The 17,460-nt window shown below is 39.0% G+C and overlaps 1 protein-coding gene across 8 annotated transcripts in view; it reads right to left on the bottom strand.

Moving 5' to 3' along the window:
- The window catches only part of LVRN (laeverin), a 52,477-nt gene that overhangs the window by 17,133 nt on the left and 17,884 nt on the right, over positions 1-17,460 (bottom strand). For 6 of the 8 annotated variants that reach the window (XR_001861130.1, XR_001861131.1, XM_017731408.1 and 3 more), the window contains 9 exons: positions 12,196-12,338; positions 10,820-10,959; positions 7,517-7,643; positions 5,234-5,388; positions 4,010-4,123; positions 1,814-1,954; positions 1,439-1,504; positions 1,242-1,307; positions 1-170 (listed from right to left, as the gene is read on the bottom strand). Coding sequence is in view for 6 of the 8 variants with exons in the window: in XM_017731408.1 (XP_017586897.1) it covers positions 1-170; positions 1,242-1,307; positions 1,439-1,504; positions 1,814-1,954; positions 4,010-4,123; positions 5,234-5,388; positions 7,517-7,643; positions 10,820-10,959; positions 12,196-12,337 (1,121 nt within the window). In the remaining 2 variants the exon portion in view is untranslated. Of the gene's footprint in view, positions 171-1,241; positions 1,308-1,438; positions 1,505-1,813; positions 1,955-4,009; positions 4,124-5,233; positions 5,389-7,516; positions 7,644-10,819; positions 10,960-12,195; positions 12,339-12,767; positions 12,877-12,904; positions 17,455-17,460 lie in introns of those variants that run through there. The other 2 variants (XM_017731409.1, XM_017731410.1) reach the window with 2 other exon arrangements.

The raw sequence follows: 17,460 nt of genomic DNA on the forward strand, positions 1-17,460 counted from the left end.
TTGTAAGAATCAGTATTCTTTCTATTCTTTTTATTAAAAAATTGTTCCTGTCTGATTGTTCCAGTAGTTAGATTTAAAGTTAAAACTGGAAACCCATTTTGGCATGTCCAGGAATCCATTATTTGCTTTACAGATGCTGGCAACTGAACTTCATCCTGTCCATCTACGACCTGCAAGAGAAAGAGGAATTAGAAATATTTATGATGAACAGGTACTTACTGATATTGCTTCAGTGAATCTCTGGGAGCTATTCTAACACAGTAGAGAAAAAATCTGCTTAGCAGCTTGCTGGTCTTTGACTCATGCAAGAAATCTATGTACCTAAAGTCCAAAAAATGTTATTGACATTATAATAAAGACATAATACAGGCATAAGCCTTTCTCAGGAATTATGAAATACTGAGATGACATTTCTCATTCTAAAGCCTGACCGCTAAATTTTCCCTTTTTAGTGTTAATGTACTTACACATCTCTATGGCTATGACAGACTTGATGCATTAATTTCATTCAAATAAAACTGATGGAACACAAAGATTTTTAAGTGACCTAATAAACAAACTGAATTAGTGAAGACAAATTGAAAAACATTAAGCTGGAGTCTCAACCAGTGTGAATTGGTACAGTCTTCACTGGCTTAAAACATGTGACAACCTTGCATATCTGAAATTCTAGCACTCCCATTCTTAAGACAGAGTCTGCAACACAACAGAAGCCTTCTTTAGAGGACCAGGAAGGTGGATTTTTTAAAAAAAATAAACCTAATATTAGCATCTGTTTCCTTAGTCAGATTTCTGCCAAAACCACTGAAGGATGAAATGCTGAGCTACTGCCCTGGATATAGACTTTGCTGGATCTGTGACATACCAGCATCTTTGATCATCAAGCCCGAGGCATCACACACTCTGATCTGGCAAAACTTAAGCTCCAGAACAATAGGCTGTGCAATTTCATGTAGGCTTATGTAATAACCACGAAACCCAAAACTTTGCCTGGTCCTGATTTCCCATCTCATCTCTCTACTCCTTGTACTTAGTTCTACGGATCTCAGGTGCAGCAAAGTAGGAAAATAAACACTTGAGAAGACATTAGCTGAGAAAACCAGTAAAGCAAATTTTATGCAGGAGAAAGACTGTGCTACACATAGCCACATTCCAGTGCAGTCTTCTACAAATAGTTTATGCCTTAAATTTGGACTGTGCCAAACACCAGAGAAAGAATACTAGAGACATAAAATGAGTACCATCTGGATGTGGGTCCAGAGATCATCTTGATTAGCATTTGAGAAGGAAAATTCTTTCAGATACGACTGTGTGGAAACAAAGAGAAGCATCAGAATTCATGAAGGTTCAATGCAACCACTAGCAAGGCAAACAATTTGTACAACTGACATTTTCAAGCTTATAAATCAAGATGAAGGGGTTGTTTTTTCAAACTTACAGTAAGCGCTCTGATGAACAACTTTTCAGTCAGGAAACCAGAAAGCATCCAGGTTATAGAAGCCCCCTGGAGTAGAAAAAAAAAAAAGTATGAGAAAAAATGAATTATTATTGCAATTACTGTTGCAATATTTTTTTCAGATATTCCAGAGATGCTAGTTGGTCTACACCCACACTTCATATTTCACAGAGGTTAAAAATATTTTCAGTACTTCCTTCAGAGCCAAGTAGATTTGCAACACCCAATAAATTCATGTGTGCCGCAGAAACACATTTTGAATGACAAAACAGTTTTGTTCAGCAGTTCCTCCCAAACCTACCTTGTACCATTAGTTTAGAATCTGCAAGAAACAGGAAGAATTTTCTATTCTTTTACCTTGCTATATGTGATGTTGTCAAACAGAGACATTAAAGAAAATGATCCTTTGATCTTATCTTCACTCTCTGACAGTGATCGAACTATTTCACTGTCTTCCCTTAAGACAGGTTGAACGACATGAACATAAAAGATTTTATCCTGCAAGAAGAAAACAAATCTAAGTGAGATGAACAATGAAGGTACTAATTCCCTGGAGAGAATGAGGATTATGGAAAAAGCACTATTATGGATCATTTGTCTACAAGTGAACTCTCCCACTCCCTAAATTTCTTATGAAGTACAAGGGACCATATACCTGATCCTAACATTTTCCACAGGCAACATCAGTGATCAGTGAAAATTTTACGTCTTCGAAGTACTGTGGTCTTGGACCTGACAGTCAGTTACAGTGTAATCCTCAGGCAAAAATAAGTCAACTATATTAAACAGCAAAGGAACATATCCTGAAAACTGAAAGCCTGTATTTCATTTACTTCCGCCATGAGTATGGCAGCATTTTCCTCCTAAATTCCCTGTTTCTTCTGCTGCAACCCTGAGCAATAACCTAAATGAAGGTACCAAGGTTTAGCTATGAGGCATTTCTGCTTTCACCCAGTGAGAAATAGGGAGGGAAAATGGCTCCTCAGGAGTAAATGTCACCTACTATGGTCAACAGCTCAGAGAAGGGACTGGAGCGCCTCTCCTCTAAGAACCGGGTGAGAGAGCTGGAGCTGCTCAGCCTGGGGATGAGAGGGCTCAGAGGGATCTCATCAGTGTATCTACCTGAAGGAAGGCTAAGCAGAGGACAAAACCAGGCTTTTCCAGTGGTGCCTAGTGACAGGACCAGAGGCAATGGGCACACACTGAAACACAGGAGGTTCTCTCTGAACACCAGAAAACACATTGTCACTGTGAAGGTGACTGAGCATTTCCAGAGGTTGCCCTGAGAGGTTATGGAGCCTCCATCCTTGGAGACATTCAAAAGCTGTCTGGGCATAGTCTTGGGCAATTGGCACTTGTGTGGTGTTGCTTGTGTAGGGAGGCTGGACAAGGTGACCTCTAAATGTCCCTTCTAACCTCAGCCACTCTGTGACTCTGTGAACATTTATGACCCACAAAACTGTGCAAGAAAGACCTATATTCTCACACCTGTGTGATTAATTCTGCATTGCCAAGGCACATTACCTAACTGCAATATATCAAACAGAATTATTAACCAGTAATAACATTTACTTTATGGACACAAACAACAACTGCTGATTTTTAGACAGGAAAGCTGTTTAAATTACACTTTTCAGTGATATTAAAACACTGCATTGCAGACAATAAAGTGAGCTGTTGCAGAAGTTCAAAGCAGAAGGTAACCGCATCACATGACCTAGAAATCCTTCTGACAGAATTTGTTTGGCATGCCTTTATTAGTTTCCAATCAAGAGTGTAATTAAGTGCTTTGGTGAATGAGAAAAGGAAACTGACAAACAGTATTTCAACTTAGCCAAATAAAAAGCAGCCTGCAGTAACTGCAGTCACAGGTCTGCCCAGACTAAAGGCTCTTCCTTCCTTCAGAAGCTGATGGCACCATGTACAGACATTTAAGACTGCATGGGCAAGTGTACCTCATCTCATGGCTGCAATTAGCTGCTCATATCCATCTATCTCTGAGTTTAACAATGGATGGAGTCTTCTAATATGCTATGGGATTTACACTTATTCCCATTTGGGCAGAATAGGAAGGAATTTCACCCTGCTGTTGGATTAGCTATGTGCATTGTATTTGTCTTATCCACAACCAGACATTCAGGGACCCAGTGCAGTAAGCAGACTGAAAATGACCCAGCTTAATCTCTGCCTGGTAAAGATACCTGAGGACTGGGATAATTAGAAAAGAGTTTGGCAAGCGAGGAGGAAAACCATCAGCTAGAGCAGGACCCAGGAGAGAAATCTGAGTTTGCTACATGACAGATCTAGGGCAAAACACCAACTCCTTGCCACTGCAGAATCCCAGCTGCCCATCTGTCCTCTGCATCAGCTGTAGAGAGCTGGATATGATCATGGTCTCCCCACAGATGGAGGCCTACAAGTAAAGAATCAAGACCTATTGGTCATTCTCACAGAAGTTATGTTTGTAATGGCACTGTTGAATTAACTTCCATCTCCTGCACCTTCCTTTCCTTTGTATATGATGGAACTTTGCTACTAACTGTTAGTGCTTACCAGCGAAAGTTTCGGTTCAACAAAGGTAGCTCCCAGGTACTCAAAGTAAGATGCCAGGCCCTCATTAAGCCACAGATCATTCCACCAGTTCATTGTGACCAGATTTCCAAACCACTTAAATAGGAAGAAAAAATATCTCAAAATCTCATTGGAGTGCTGTTTTCACTTTTTTGCACACACATAGTACTGTTTTTAAACACACATACATAGGCTGAAGTAACTTTATTTAATGTCTACATGTAAATTGAATAAAATGCTGAATATTCCTTCAAATAGTGAAAATTCAGTAGAAAAAGATGTACTTTAGAAAAAGTCAGAAGTTCAGGGCAGTTATTTTTAAATTGCTTAATCTACAATTTCATACCATGAGTGTCAATCTCAGTGCATTATGTCATTCTCTCAGAGTATTTAATTTTAAACACATCTCAATATAACTTAAATATCTAAAATGTCATATCAGCCTATGATTAGAAGTAGGGCATTTATCGAGCAATTACAAAATCATCTTTGCACGTTCTCAACAAAGTGAAATTGTCAGAGGAATGACATACAACACTGGGGAAATAACCATTTCCAAAACCAGCAAATCCTTCTCCGGGCAAGTATAAAACTTCCAAAACAGCTGCTGTGTACTCATATCTGGCAGTTTTAAAAACCTGATCATTTCTGGATTTATATTTTATTTGCTAAATTTTATTTCTTCAAAACTTGAACTACAACTTTTTTGTAAAATAGTTTAGTTAAGCACTGACATTTATTTCATTGGCCTGCACTAAAAATACTAAAAATACTTTTTCTTGCAGAAAAACAAATGCCTTTTGCTGTAAGTACATGCACTGCCACTACAAAAGAATACTGATGAACTCCATTGAGTGTCTTACCAAAGTACTAAGTTTATTGTGTAGAGAGAGTACTGTCATCCCTACATCCCTAGCCTATCTTCTCACATGGCATTCAAGTACTGTGTAAGAAAAAGGTACCATTAAGAGTTTTGTATCAATGAATCCTGTACTATCAGTATGCTGTCTGTAATATGACAGAACCTACTTTTAACATTACTTTATCAGCAGAACATATGCTCAAATAGGCTTTTAGTGCTCTAGTGCTCACACCCTCTACTGTTAAGTGATTATTTTGCTTCTACCAATCAGTAACTGCATCATCAGCAACCACAATGAAACAATGTCATAGGCAAATAAATGTACAGAATTTTTTACCACATGCCTGGTGTCCTAATTCATGTGACACAACTAAGGCAATCATTGCCTTCCTGCTTGTGAATTCATCACTTGGGAGGTTCATCAATGATGCTTCTTGGAAAATCATTAGCCCCCAGTTTTCCATACCACCTGCTCCAAAATCAGGCAGTGCAACCAGATCTAAATTGATTCAAACAGACAAAAATTTTTAAAAAGGTATCTTAAATATTTTCATAAATAAAATGCTCACATGATTTTAATGCTCACACTGGCTCAGCACCCCGTTGAAGGAAACTACATTGTAGTGGTTCTTTGTGGTACTACAGCAACACTTGGAAATGGTCACTGAAATTTCTTCTTGTCATGCTTTTCACCTATGATGCCACTCTTTCAGGAAGCCTCATAATAAACTCCCACAAAGCCCAGATCTGTACTGTATCTTCCACATACAAATGTTCAGAACGAAAATTAACATTAGAAGAGAATATATTCACTGCTGGCTATCAGAAATCTTTCTCTGTGAGTTTCTCCTGTGTTACCTTTTTCTTCAGCATAGCAACTGATAAAAAAGAAGCTATGCTCTTTCAGCTGTGTGAGTTCTTTTCCACTCTTGTTTGAAAGGCTCCTTAGAAACATCTCTTTATTTACACAGTAAGACTGTCACCTCTGTACTGCCCTTCTGCCTTATGCACAGAGATTAGCTTCCAGTTCAAATGTGAGAGCTGGACAAAACATCATGGTCTCAAGGAAAGGTATACTGTTTAAAGTCAGCAGCAAAGATCAAAATTTGGAAAAGGTATACAGAACATTTATAAGCAGACACAAGCTTGTATTCCAAAGCAGCTGACCACAAGAAAGCTGCAGTCCAAAAACCAGGCAATTAATGCAAACATGGTGCTGAATCCCATCACAGGCAGGCTGCATCTCAGCTGGGATTATTGCCTTGAGTTTACAGTAAAGGTATTTTGCTTTTGGTGAGGCAGCCCTTATCCAGCCTTGGGGCAAGAGACCTCACTTACAACTGCATTTAGATAAGGTGTAGACAAACCCTTAACAATCCCTGGGGTTAAATCTTTTTATTCTTAATTTCACATTTCGAGTTTGCAATAGAAATCCCTAGCATTTACAAGGAGGCACTCTTGGTTGGTCTAATCTATTTTTTAAGCAAAACTTCAAATAAAGATGCTGGGAAATCTGGGGGATATTGCATGGCATTACAGTGGGGATTGTAATGGTATTACAGCCCTCTCTGAAACTGAAATCCTACCTAACAGGAATTCTACAATACCATTCCTCTACTTCAACTGTGTAATAGTTTCATATTATTAATGTATTGACATTGCTGCTAAACAGAAGAACACAAGCATGAAACAGAATAATCTAGCTTGTAAAATCATTAAGACAGCAAAATTTAAAGAGTGAAGACTGCATCTATTGCATTTTCTGAAAGAAGTGTAGTGAGTAATTCTGCAAGTTATTTGAAATATACTGGGAGATAATAAATTTACACAGATTAACATTTATTTCTTTAAAGTGCCAAAATACAGATTTGACAAATCAACAAACTGAAGGAAATTCCTTTCCCCCAGTCCTGCAATCTGCTAAAATCATTGGCTGGTCCAAAGTCCATTCTAAACAAGAACTGCTTTCTGTGTTCTCAATGTTCTACCCATTTTCCTGTAATATTCATGATGAAACTCTTGGGAATCTAAATACAAGTAGCAAACAAACTGTACAGTGAAACTACATGGTGGCATCCTTTTTCTTGACCGAAGTTTAACTGAACCAACTTACCTAATGTCCATTTTAAGTAGAAACAATGTTCTTCTGCAGGGTAATCCTCCCGGCTTTTCTGGGGAGGAATGTGCAGGAACATACACCAAACTCACAGGTAAGACAAGAACATACTGAAGAAAGCAAGGAATGCCTTGCAGGGACACAGGCTACAGGCGGCGTGGATTTATGAGAAGGACATGGGACTACAACATCCTTGTGTGTTATGGTCTATGCATCCCAAAAACAACCACGTGACTGAACTACTCCTTTCTATGCACTTTGTTGTCCCATCAGCCCCTTTATTAGGAAAATATTATTTAAAAGAATGAGTGGAATGTGAAGATAAGAGTGCTGCATTACAGGTTGATAGAAGCCATGACACAGAAAAGAGAATTCAAAGTGATTTAAAGTTTAGGGGTTTTTCTCCATGAGTGTGGTAAGCTATAAAAGGAGAATACTGCAAAAAACCCCATTGTTTCTGTGAACCATCAGCAGCCATTTCTGATCCATTTCAGAAAATAAGTCATCTCACCTGTCTTTGGCAGAGGGTAGCTGATATTAAGTACGTCTTCCAGAAATGAAAATATTGGGCCCGTGATATTTAAAGCGTAGTCTACATACCCATTTTTAACTGCCTCTTTCCGAGCCCAAATACGTATCTGCAATAAAACAACGAAGAGTTACTTTAAACAACCCTCACATTTTCATTTTCTTTGCTTCTCTTCTGTGAATCATTGTTGGAAAAATGCTATCTGTCCACACCAGGCCATGCAATGAAGCTTTTAATTTTACAAAATCCAACTCAAGTTTTACTGGACCTGAAAAAATATGGCACAGACCCTGATCCTGCTAAAATCTAGGAGAGTTCCAGTACTTCAAAAGGACAAAGATTTGAATATAACTATACATTGCAAGAACAAATGAACTCATAGATTTATTTTCTGAAGTGGAAAATGCTATAAAACTGTTTAAAATTACACATCTTAAACCAGTGTATTTCAGTGACTGTGTCTGGGTGGCAAGCTTTCCTTTAGCCCACCTGAAGAGAGAGAGATAGATGTCCAGAGAGCTTTTGCAGTCCCAACATGCACATCTCTCCTCCTGAACTTTCTCCTAGACCACTGGCCTCCCCTTTGCTGGAGAGAGCAGATGACATCTGAGCCGATGACATCCGTACCTCTGAGTAATGATGCCCGCAGCAGCAAGAAATCCTTCCCCTCCTGTGCCCACTGACTTTGTCACAGTACTGAAAAAGTACCATGGCTTGCTTTCCCAGAAGTGATGGAGTAGCCTGAGGAATGGTTTATGTCTCCATCATGTATCTCTGAACAAGAGACACCTTGCCATGTGCCCAGCAGCTCAAAACCTCGCATTTCTTGCCTCTAAATGCCATGCATGATCTCACAAGAAGCTTCACAGCCAAACCGTAAGAGCATAGCTGGGAAGCATAAAGATTTAATTCACAATGGAAAAAGTAATTAAGCATATTCAGTCAACAGAGTATCCTTAATCTCTGAGGCTCTCTTTTCAGCCAAGGCTTCTGAGGAGATTCAAAGACCAGACAACTTCATTTTGCAAAACCTAAACATGGCTAGCATCTTAAAATCCTATTCCTAGTACGAGCTTTGAGTGCTTCAGGTTACCAGAAACATCAAAACAGGCACAATAAACATGCTCACACAAATACTCTGCAGGCATAAACTGAGCATCTCTGTCCAACACCACGGGGTGAAATACCCTCTCGACTCAATCTTACAGAACACAGGCAGCACCTTTTCCTTCTGAAAAACAGCTCATTTGAATGCTCCACCAACTCCAAGAACAAGGCCTAAGGAAAAGCCACCACAGTCATAGCTGTAAGTATCCAACAAGTTCAACACCTGAGGTGGCAGGTCTGACATACCACATCCAATACTCCCTTTAAAAAAGAACCAAAACTGTGCTTCTTAGATGACCTCTGCACTGTCCACTTATATTGTCCCACCTTTCCCCAGTAGGATGAGAATGAACTTGTAGGAGCTTGGGTGGTTCGGACGGTCGGGACAGACGGAGACGAGAGATCTCTGAAGTCAGATCTTGGAACATGCGGTTTATTGCAAAGGGCGTGGGTACAGGGGCACTGCTTAGAGCTGCCAGACTCAGCTCGGAGCAGGCCCAGGAGAGCAAGAGAGTAAGCGGGTAAGTAAAGAGAGAGAGAGAGCGAGAGGAATGAGAGTGAAGAAGTGAGAGAGAGTGTAGTAAGAGTGACTGAGTGTAGTAAGAGTTAGTAGTGATGAAGTCCTAGTTACAATACAATAAATCATCTTCTGTGCTGAATATTCTAATTGTCACTAACCAATCTAATACAAGATACAAATCCTATAGCATTTACATACAGCCTATAAGAGTTCTTATATTACCATAGAGTGTTACATCTTAACTTCTAAAAACTACTCTTTGGACCCCTTCTGCTGAGCTAGTAGGGTCTGCTCTGACCCTTGGACCTGCCTGCAAGCAGAGGGTATTGTTCAATCAAGAGGGGATTACCTTCAGTCAGCCATACCATTGTTTTCCAGTTGTTCAGTAACTAAGACTTGGTATTTCAAAAATGGCTTTCATTTCGATGTCGCCTGTAGTTTTCATATTCCCAAAATCTTTTGTCAGGCAATCATATTTATAAAGCTTTCCTGTTTCATCTTCCCCAACACTCCCCTTTCTGATGAACAAATAAGATATTAGACACAGTCCTACTCGTCATTTTTTGCACACACTGAAGTATACAAGGTACTGCTACTAAAACTATAATTATTACTACTAGAATAATCAAGCCTATTTTACAGAGTTCCCTTAGCCAAGGTGCAAAGCTCCAACCATCAAACAAACTGTCTAGCCAAGACGGGTTATCTGTTGTAATTTGGTTAGCTAGGTCCCTTAGGTTTTGTAACTGTTTGTGAATGGAAACAGAATGATCGGATAAGTTCATACAGCATAATCCTTCAAAATCTTCACAGCCATGCCCATGTGCTAATAAAAGATATCAATATAAGTTTGGTGTCTATGGCTGGGAGTTGGAGAAATGTGATGATTATCATGAACTAACCATGAAGTGCTCTCATTTAATAAGGAGATAAAGTAAATGCTATCTTGAATAGCTTTATGCTTGAACTTACTATTTATTTTGGACAAACTTGATACATCTTTTCCCTGTTGACTTTGAGCAAAAGAAAGTGAAGCAACTGCTGCAAATGCAGTACATTTTTTTTACAGCTTCTCTTAACAAGCTCTGGCCAACATATTGTAAGAGCAAAACTGAATACTCACAGATGAAGAAATTTCAAACACAAAACAGTCACTTTTGGAGGCTAAAGAATGTGCGCATTGTGGAATAGAAGGCTAATATACTAGTATACAAAATGTTTGGAGCACAGTGTTACTCCTATTGATGTCACCATGCTGCTCCTCAAAGGACCTTGAGGAACAAGGCACTGAACATCAGTGGTTTGTCACAGCAGTGGAAATGGGTAGTTTTTCCAACTAAGATGCCTAAGAACGTAAGAAGACCATGAATTACAACCAGTACTTTCTGCAGAGTAGTTGCTCCTAAATTTTAACATACATAGCCCATACTTGTGCAGTTGTATGGAATGAACAGGACAAGACAATAAACTAATTGTCCCAAAGGAAAGCTTTCTGCAGAATATCTGTGGGACAAACATTAGCAGTATTGTCACATAAGCAGAGAGTCTGGGAATGGGAAGCACAGTTAATGGCTGTGATGTCCTCAAAGCACATGATGCACCACAGGGCCAACTTCTGTTGTAGATTTCTGTAATATGTTATGCAGCCTCATATCTACCTCATTTCCCCGCTCGGTTCTGGTGACATAATCGAAATCACAAATCACGAAAGCAGTCAAGTAAGTTGACATTTTCAGTGAAGTGTTAAATGTGGTAACTGTCCACAGACTTCCGTTTTCATCCTTCACTTCAGATACATCTAGAAAAAAGTCAAAGAAATATTCAAACCAAAGCTCTTCCATAATAAACAAGGAATTTTGTGTTTCCTGCATGTTAGGGGTTTTTTTTTAACTCCTTTCTTCAATATGGTGTATTCCTGCACTAACTCATATGTTTGTGGTAGAAGGAAAGCAGCCAGACTTGCTGCTACTGACAGGTGTCAGAGTTGTGACCTTCCATGCAAACAGCAAAAATCCATTCCTGAGCTTCTTAATTGAAGTGTTGGAAGGATACCAAACTCCATCAGTTTTAAGTTGTGGGCAAGCTGAGGACAATTTATCCCATGCTACTTATCTAAACAACCATTCTACCTATCTCATACAACCCATTAGGATTCAAATATTGGTCATGTCTGCCTAAGAATTATTAAATACTTAATCAGATACCTTCCTTCTAAGTAAGGAGGACATAGGCAAGATACTTTGGGGTAGAAAATGCTTCCAGTGATTCTCACAGAGATCCCACCTATTATAATTCCCAAGTTACTTAGTTTCCATGAAAATCCCATAAAACTTAGTTTTATGGCTGAAAATTACTCAGTTGAAAAATAAAGATTCATGGTATTGAACTGCAAAAAAAAGTGGTTTTAAGAAGGAGGCAAGAGACCCAATGGATTTCTCTAGGAATACTAATCTGGAATATTTGTTTGGAATTTTATACCCCACAGACATTTCACATGACATCCCAGCAAGGGACAGAAGGAGCATCTCCAGATCCTTATAGTCCTCTTGTTCTTATTCTACACAAACACAGGAGGCTGGAATGTCTCTGCCTGGCAAAACAATTTTTTGTTTGTTGTAAATATTGTAACATCTATTGAGAATTAAAGGAATGCCTTGATATCACCAATACAGGCTTTGCATTCCTGGGGCTGCCATTTTGCTTTAAAATGATGTCACACAGTAAGACAGACACACTAACTAAGCAGTAAATACCAGAAATCAAACCCTGTGCAGCCTCCAGCAGGCAGAGGAGAGCACATTACAGCTGATAAAATTGTCCAACAGAATGGCTGCCATCAGAGACACAGTAATTATAAATAACAGTGTCCAAATTTTTAAGTTCATAGACACAGATTTTCTGTGCCTTTTGAAGACATTAGCAAAGGGACAACAGAGCACTTCTTAGGATGATATAATCTTCTCATATGAATTGCACCCTTTTTAGAAGTTACGTAGGGGGAAAAAACCCATACATCAACTTGTTGTTTACCTACCAATAGCAGGCATGTTGGAAAGAGACACATAGCTTGGGTCATGGACAATTCTGATACTAAACGTGGCCTTCATGGCAGGTTCATCAAAACATGGGTAAACTCTCCTGGCATACGTTGGTTCCATTTGGGAGGCAATGAGCATACTGTAATAAAAATGCAAATAAGATTAATTCAGCATGCTACATCTGATCAAAATCCATATATAACACCTAGAGACATCAAATTAGAAAAAGCAGCAAGTGAAGCATGTAGATATGCAGATTCAGAAAATATCTGGCTATTATTTAAAGTCATGACTAAATCCCCATACCCAATAGCCAGTTCAGTTTGGATGCTTGTAGAGAAAAGCAGTCTTTTTTAATTGCATCTTGTTGTTTTTTTTTCTCACAGGCCTTTTCTAGCTATCTTATTTTTAAATTTTTGAGCATTTCTACTTTGTTTACTAAAACAAGCTGACTAAAGTTTTGTATACAGCAGGCTGTATCTCTTTACACCTGGTCTTCTCCCTAATGCATGCACTCTTATTAATTAATCATACATTTTAATAAAAAATTGTAATAACTGTTAGCTACCTGCATATTCACACACTCGCACACCTCTGTCAAATCCCATAGAGAAGTACCCCTGTGAATCCAGCACCAGTGCTGTCCCAGTGCACTGGCAAGCCCAGAGTAACATTCAAAAGGATCCTTTATGCCTTTATCCTCACTTGAGGCAGACCTCTGTAGCACACTGTGACGGATGCACTCCTCCTGTTTGAACCAAGTGAGCCTTGCTCCACTCAGATGCTCAGCAAGTAGGTCCAATCAAGGTTAATCCTACTGTGTGAGGCTGCCAGTGAGAATTCAGCAGCAAACCAAGACTGGAGACTGGAATGGACTGGGAAGTGGTAGGAACTGCATTAATAGCAGAAAAAGTGACTCCAAATCAATCACATAACACCGTAATATCCACAGCTATCAGTCTGTTGAGCTTTCCCTCCATAGCACCTGGCTGCAGGGCAGTGATCTCCCCTCAAGGAGGTACACCTCTTGAAGTTATCCTTGAGGCTATAAGGCCCCTTTCCTGGCATCAGATATGGATAAGCTGGTGACATTTTTTACATGCATGCAACATTTAAGATTTTTTATAGGAAACTTACTCAATAATCTTTGTATCCCATACCAACTTTAAGTGTAGAGCATTGACCACTAATCCATCTGCACTTATTCAATATTAAAATACTTACTTGTACTTAATACTTATTAACTGTTAAGTATTAAAAACCAAATTTACTGTTGGAGTGATCTCTGACTCTTCTCATTGAACACACACTTGCTGGAAGCAAAAGATAAATCACCGTGTCTTGTGGCAGGTGCCTCAACAGGCCGTACATCTGAGTGGTTCACATACGGGCATCCGTACCAAGAATTAGAAAAAATACACACACAATGGTCCTCAAAGCTCCACACCTGTCAGTCAAGCAGTGCCAGCAGCTGGGCACACGAGAATGGCATCATCTCCTGCTTCAATCACCTCATAATACAGGGTAAATATTTTTCTGTTGTAGTTGAGGAGTTCCCCAACAGTGTTTTCACACCAGGGTCAGAAACGCTGATTCTTAGCACTGAGGCATCCCAAACAAGCAAGAAGAGATCAGGACAGTACCCATACACACAGCATGTAATGAGTCAGATCTGCACTACATTCTACTAATTGGTGCAGAAGCAACTGATAAAAACCAGAGCAAATATTGTGTTTGGTTACACTTTGGAATGCCTGTTCAGCCCTATCCAGTCAAGTATTTTATGCACAGGATGTGTGCAGAGTGGCTACCAAGCAAAATTCCAAAAGGATTTTGAAATACTGATGTGAACAGTGACATGCATAAAGCCTGCACTTCATAGTACAGGCTACGGAATCCTCTAACTCTGAAGCAGCATACATGAGCTCATTCGTGGCAGTGCAAGAAGATCTCTGTGCAGAATGATGGACAACAAAACTCCTGCACTGTGTATGTTTGAGCCAGCAGTGCTGGAGAAGAAGAGCAAAAGTGATTTCTTTATCTTTCTGCCTACCCAGATCCTGGTATGGACTACCACAGCTACATGCAGAATACAGATTCACCATTTCAACAGGAAAGCCTTCAAACACTCAATGCTAGCGAAGTCTGAGCTTCTTCCCTTTTCACTTATTTTGCTCCTGCAAGCACTGCAGATACGGGCTGTCCTTTATCCATAACAAGTGCTCCCGTTTTTCAGCGTTTTCTTTTGTGTGTAAGACATGATCAGGCAGGTAGCACAAATTGTCAGCAACAGTAAAAACACATGCAGTCATCAATGGTCAAACTGATAACAAACAACGCCCGTGTTGGGTATGCAGTGAAGTTGGAGCTTTGGTTTATTCTTTTTCCATAGAGGTAAGGTTAAGACTTCTGCAAATAGTTGTCTCTCTGAACAGCTTTCCAACCCAGCACATGAGCACTGGGGTTAGCTAACCAAGAAATATGACCAAAAAAAAAAACCAAAAAAATTCCAGATGGAACAAACATTTCAGGGACTTCACTTCTCAAAGCTTGTCTTGCTCAGACTCCTCTGAAATGAGAGGCCTCTAGTAGTCCACGAGCAGAAATCACAAAAACCACTAAGGCTTCTAGCACATGTAAGAAATACAGGACTGCATAACCATAGATAGATGTCACATTGTCTACTACAGCTGCTAGTTTCAGTTAGGTGCTGAGGTCAGAAACCCTCTGCAGGAAAGTGACCTGAGGGTCTACTGAAGATTGGTATGAGTCACTTTAGAAAATTACAGAACAGTCTGCTGGTGATGAAAATTTCCTTGCAGAACAGTAACTGGCTTTGTACTGACAGCTGAAGGGCACTGAAAGTTTTCACATCACTCCTCATCTATGTAATCCATTAGAATACAACTTTTTCCATCATTAATACCTTGACAGACCTTACAAATTGCTCAAAACACATCTACTCCAAAAAAAGAATCCAAAACCCCTTAAGTGTTATTGGAACCCATCAGGTTAGGAAATGGTTGGTAAAGTGATGACCTAAATCTTAGTGAAGGAAAAATAACAAGATGCTATTGCATACCCTTGATTCAGAGAAAACCTTTTTTAAAGCAGGAAAAATATGCAAAATCACTCAATCATATCAGTAATGTGTGCAGGAACAAATAACCAAAACAATATATTACATCTGCACTCAGTGGATTTCCTTTGATTTATTCCATTGTCTAAATACCACTGCCATCTTTTTAACCAGACTGCAATCTCACATTTCATTAGTGCTTCATGATGATCTAAGAATGAAATGGAATATTTGTCATAAACCCTCTAAACAACTGGAAATTTAATTATACACAGGATTGGAGTGATTTTAAAACTTTTTTTCTTATTTTCTACTGTTGCAGCAAGGCTGATGACAGCCTTTTTTTTTTTCCAGACACTTTGGATTTTATACAGTCAGAATCAAAAAAAAGCATCTAATTCAGTGTTTCTTATGTTGCCTGATATCAAAAGACAAAAACCCTTGCAACAGTATTAAAATGGTAAGATAAAAAAAGCAGTTCTTCATTGGAAGCTTCCAGGTGCATCCGCAGTTATGGGCTGTCAGCACGCCAGTATCAGATTTCTATAATTTTTATAAGTTTAACAAATTATCATATCTAACAAACATTGTCCAGTTAGAAGAGCAGTTGCTTAGGTAATTTTTTCCCAGGTACTGTCCCATTGGAGTTGGTCCAGGGCTTCTTTGCCCTACTTCTTGTTATGTCTTCTCAGATTCTGATTGGAAAACAAAATGTTCTTCTTGTAGGTCCTCTACTTGAAAATAAGACTAAACAGTATTTCAGGAATGTGTTAGAAGGTTAGCTTATTCCTCTAAAATGTAAGAGAAAGGGTAGGAAAAATACCAGTCTCTGTATAATCATGTATTAATAGTCTACAAAGCTACAAATATACGAAAAATACATAAAAAGCAAAAATCTTCAGGCATCACTTAGATAGGACTTAACTGAATTAATACAACATCAGAAAGCACACTGACACAGTATTAGGTAATTAAGGACTTGTTGCTTTCTTATTTGGATTTTTATAAAGCTATGTAAATAAAAATATTCTAGATTTTTCTAACCTTAAATTGCACAAATAATCCCGTGAACAATCAGTGAATGAAGAAATAGCAATTAAAGAAAAACAGACTGTGCTTCCTAAAATACTTATTGTCATACTGCATTTTTTCTCTAAGGTTTACCAAATTATCACCTTTTTCAAAAAAGAGAAAGAGAAAAAAGAAAAAGAAAAAAAGAAAAAAGAAAAAGTCTGTATAAGTTACATTTTCCAGATGTGGCAGACAATGGTATCAAGACTGACACGAGAGCTGGCAGCTGAAAAGCCAACTTGTTGAGAAACACCACACAGTCCTCCTCCATTTCAATAAAAACTATTAACTTCACTTCGTGGTTTCATGTTACTGCTACTACTCATACAGAGGCTTGAATGTATAGATCTTTTGAGTGACTGCACTTCACCTGCTCAAACAAGGAGGCTATGAACTGCTAAGATACAGTTTATTTTAGTGGACTCATTGATAGGCTGGAGCCAAGAATACTTGAATTTTAACCCTAGGCTTCCTTTTGACACGGTGTTTGCCCAGCAAATCACCACAACTTTAATTATTAAAAAACGAGTTAGTTTTAAAACAAGCAATTCATCTGCCTCTTCTTCAAACTCCTATTTTGAGAAACTTGTCTTCCAGTGGAAGTACTTAAATCCTAATCTTAAATTTCACTTCTCTTTAGCAAGTTTCAGAAAAGAAAAGAAAAGAAAAGAAAAGAAAAGAAAAGAAAAGAAAAGAAAAGAATTATTTTGAGGGTGAAAATGTTTGAGATTATTGACTACTTGATAAGCTGCAGCCCCAACACTGATTTTGCAATTCGAAAAAGAAGGAAAGCATCCTAATAGCACCCACTACGCAAATCACGGGTAGTCTGGTGACGGCTGAACAAGTTCATGAGCAGTAGCACCTACAAGATACAGCTGTTTAAAGCAGCCACCGATCCTACTCCACCATACCTCTGAAACTGCATGTGGCCAGCGTCTCTAAACTCATGCCCAAATACACAGCCAGAATCCCGAGTTCTTGATAAAGACATGCTCCCACAGATACAGGTTGAGGAGGTGGGGAGTTGTCAGTGCTACACGGACACGTGTGCGGCGGGGATGAAGACTGTGAGACGGGCTACCTGTCTCCCAGACAGGTACTGTCTGAG

Source organism: Corvus brachyrhynchos, unplaced genomic scaffold, assembly GCF_000691975.1.
Source record: "Corvus brachyrhynchos isolate BGI_N302 unplaced genomic scaffold, ASM69197v1 scaffold614, whole genome shotgun sequence".
Lineage (NCBI taxonomy): Eukaryota > Metazoa > Chordata > Aves > Passeriformes > Corvidae > Corvus > Corvus brachyrhynchos.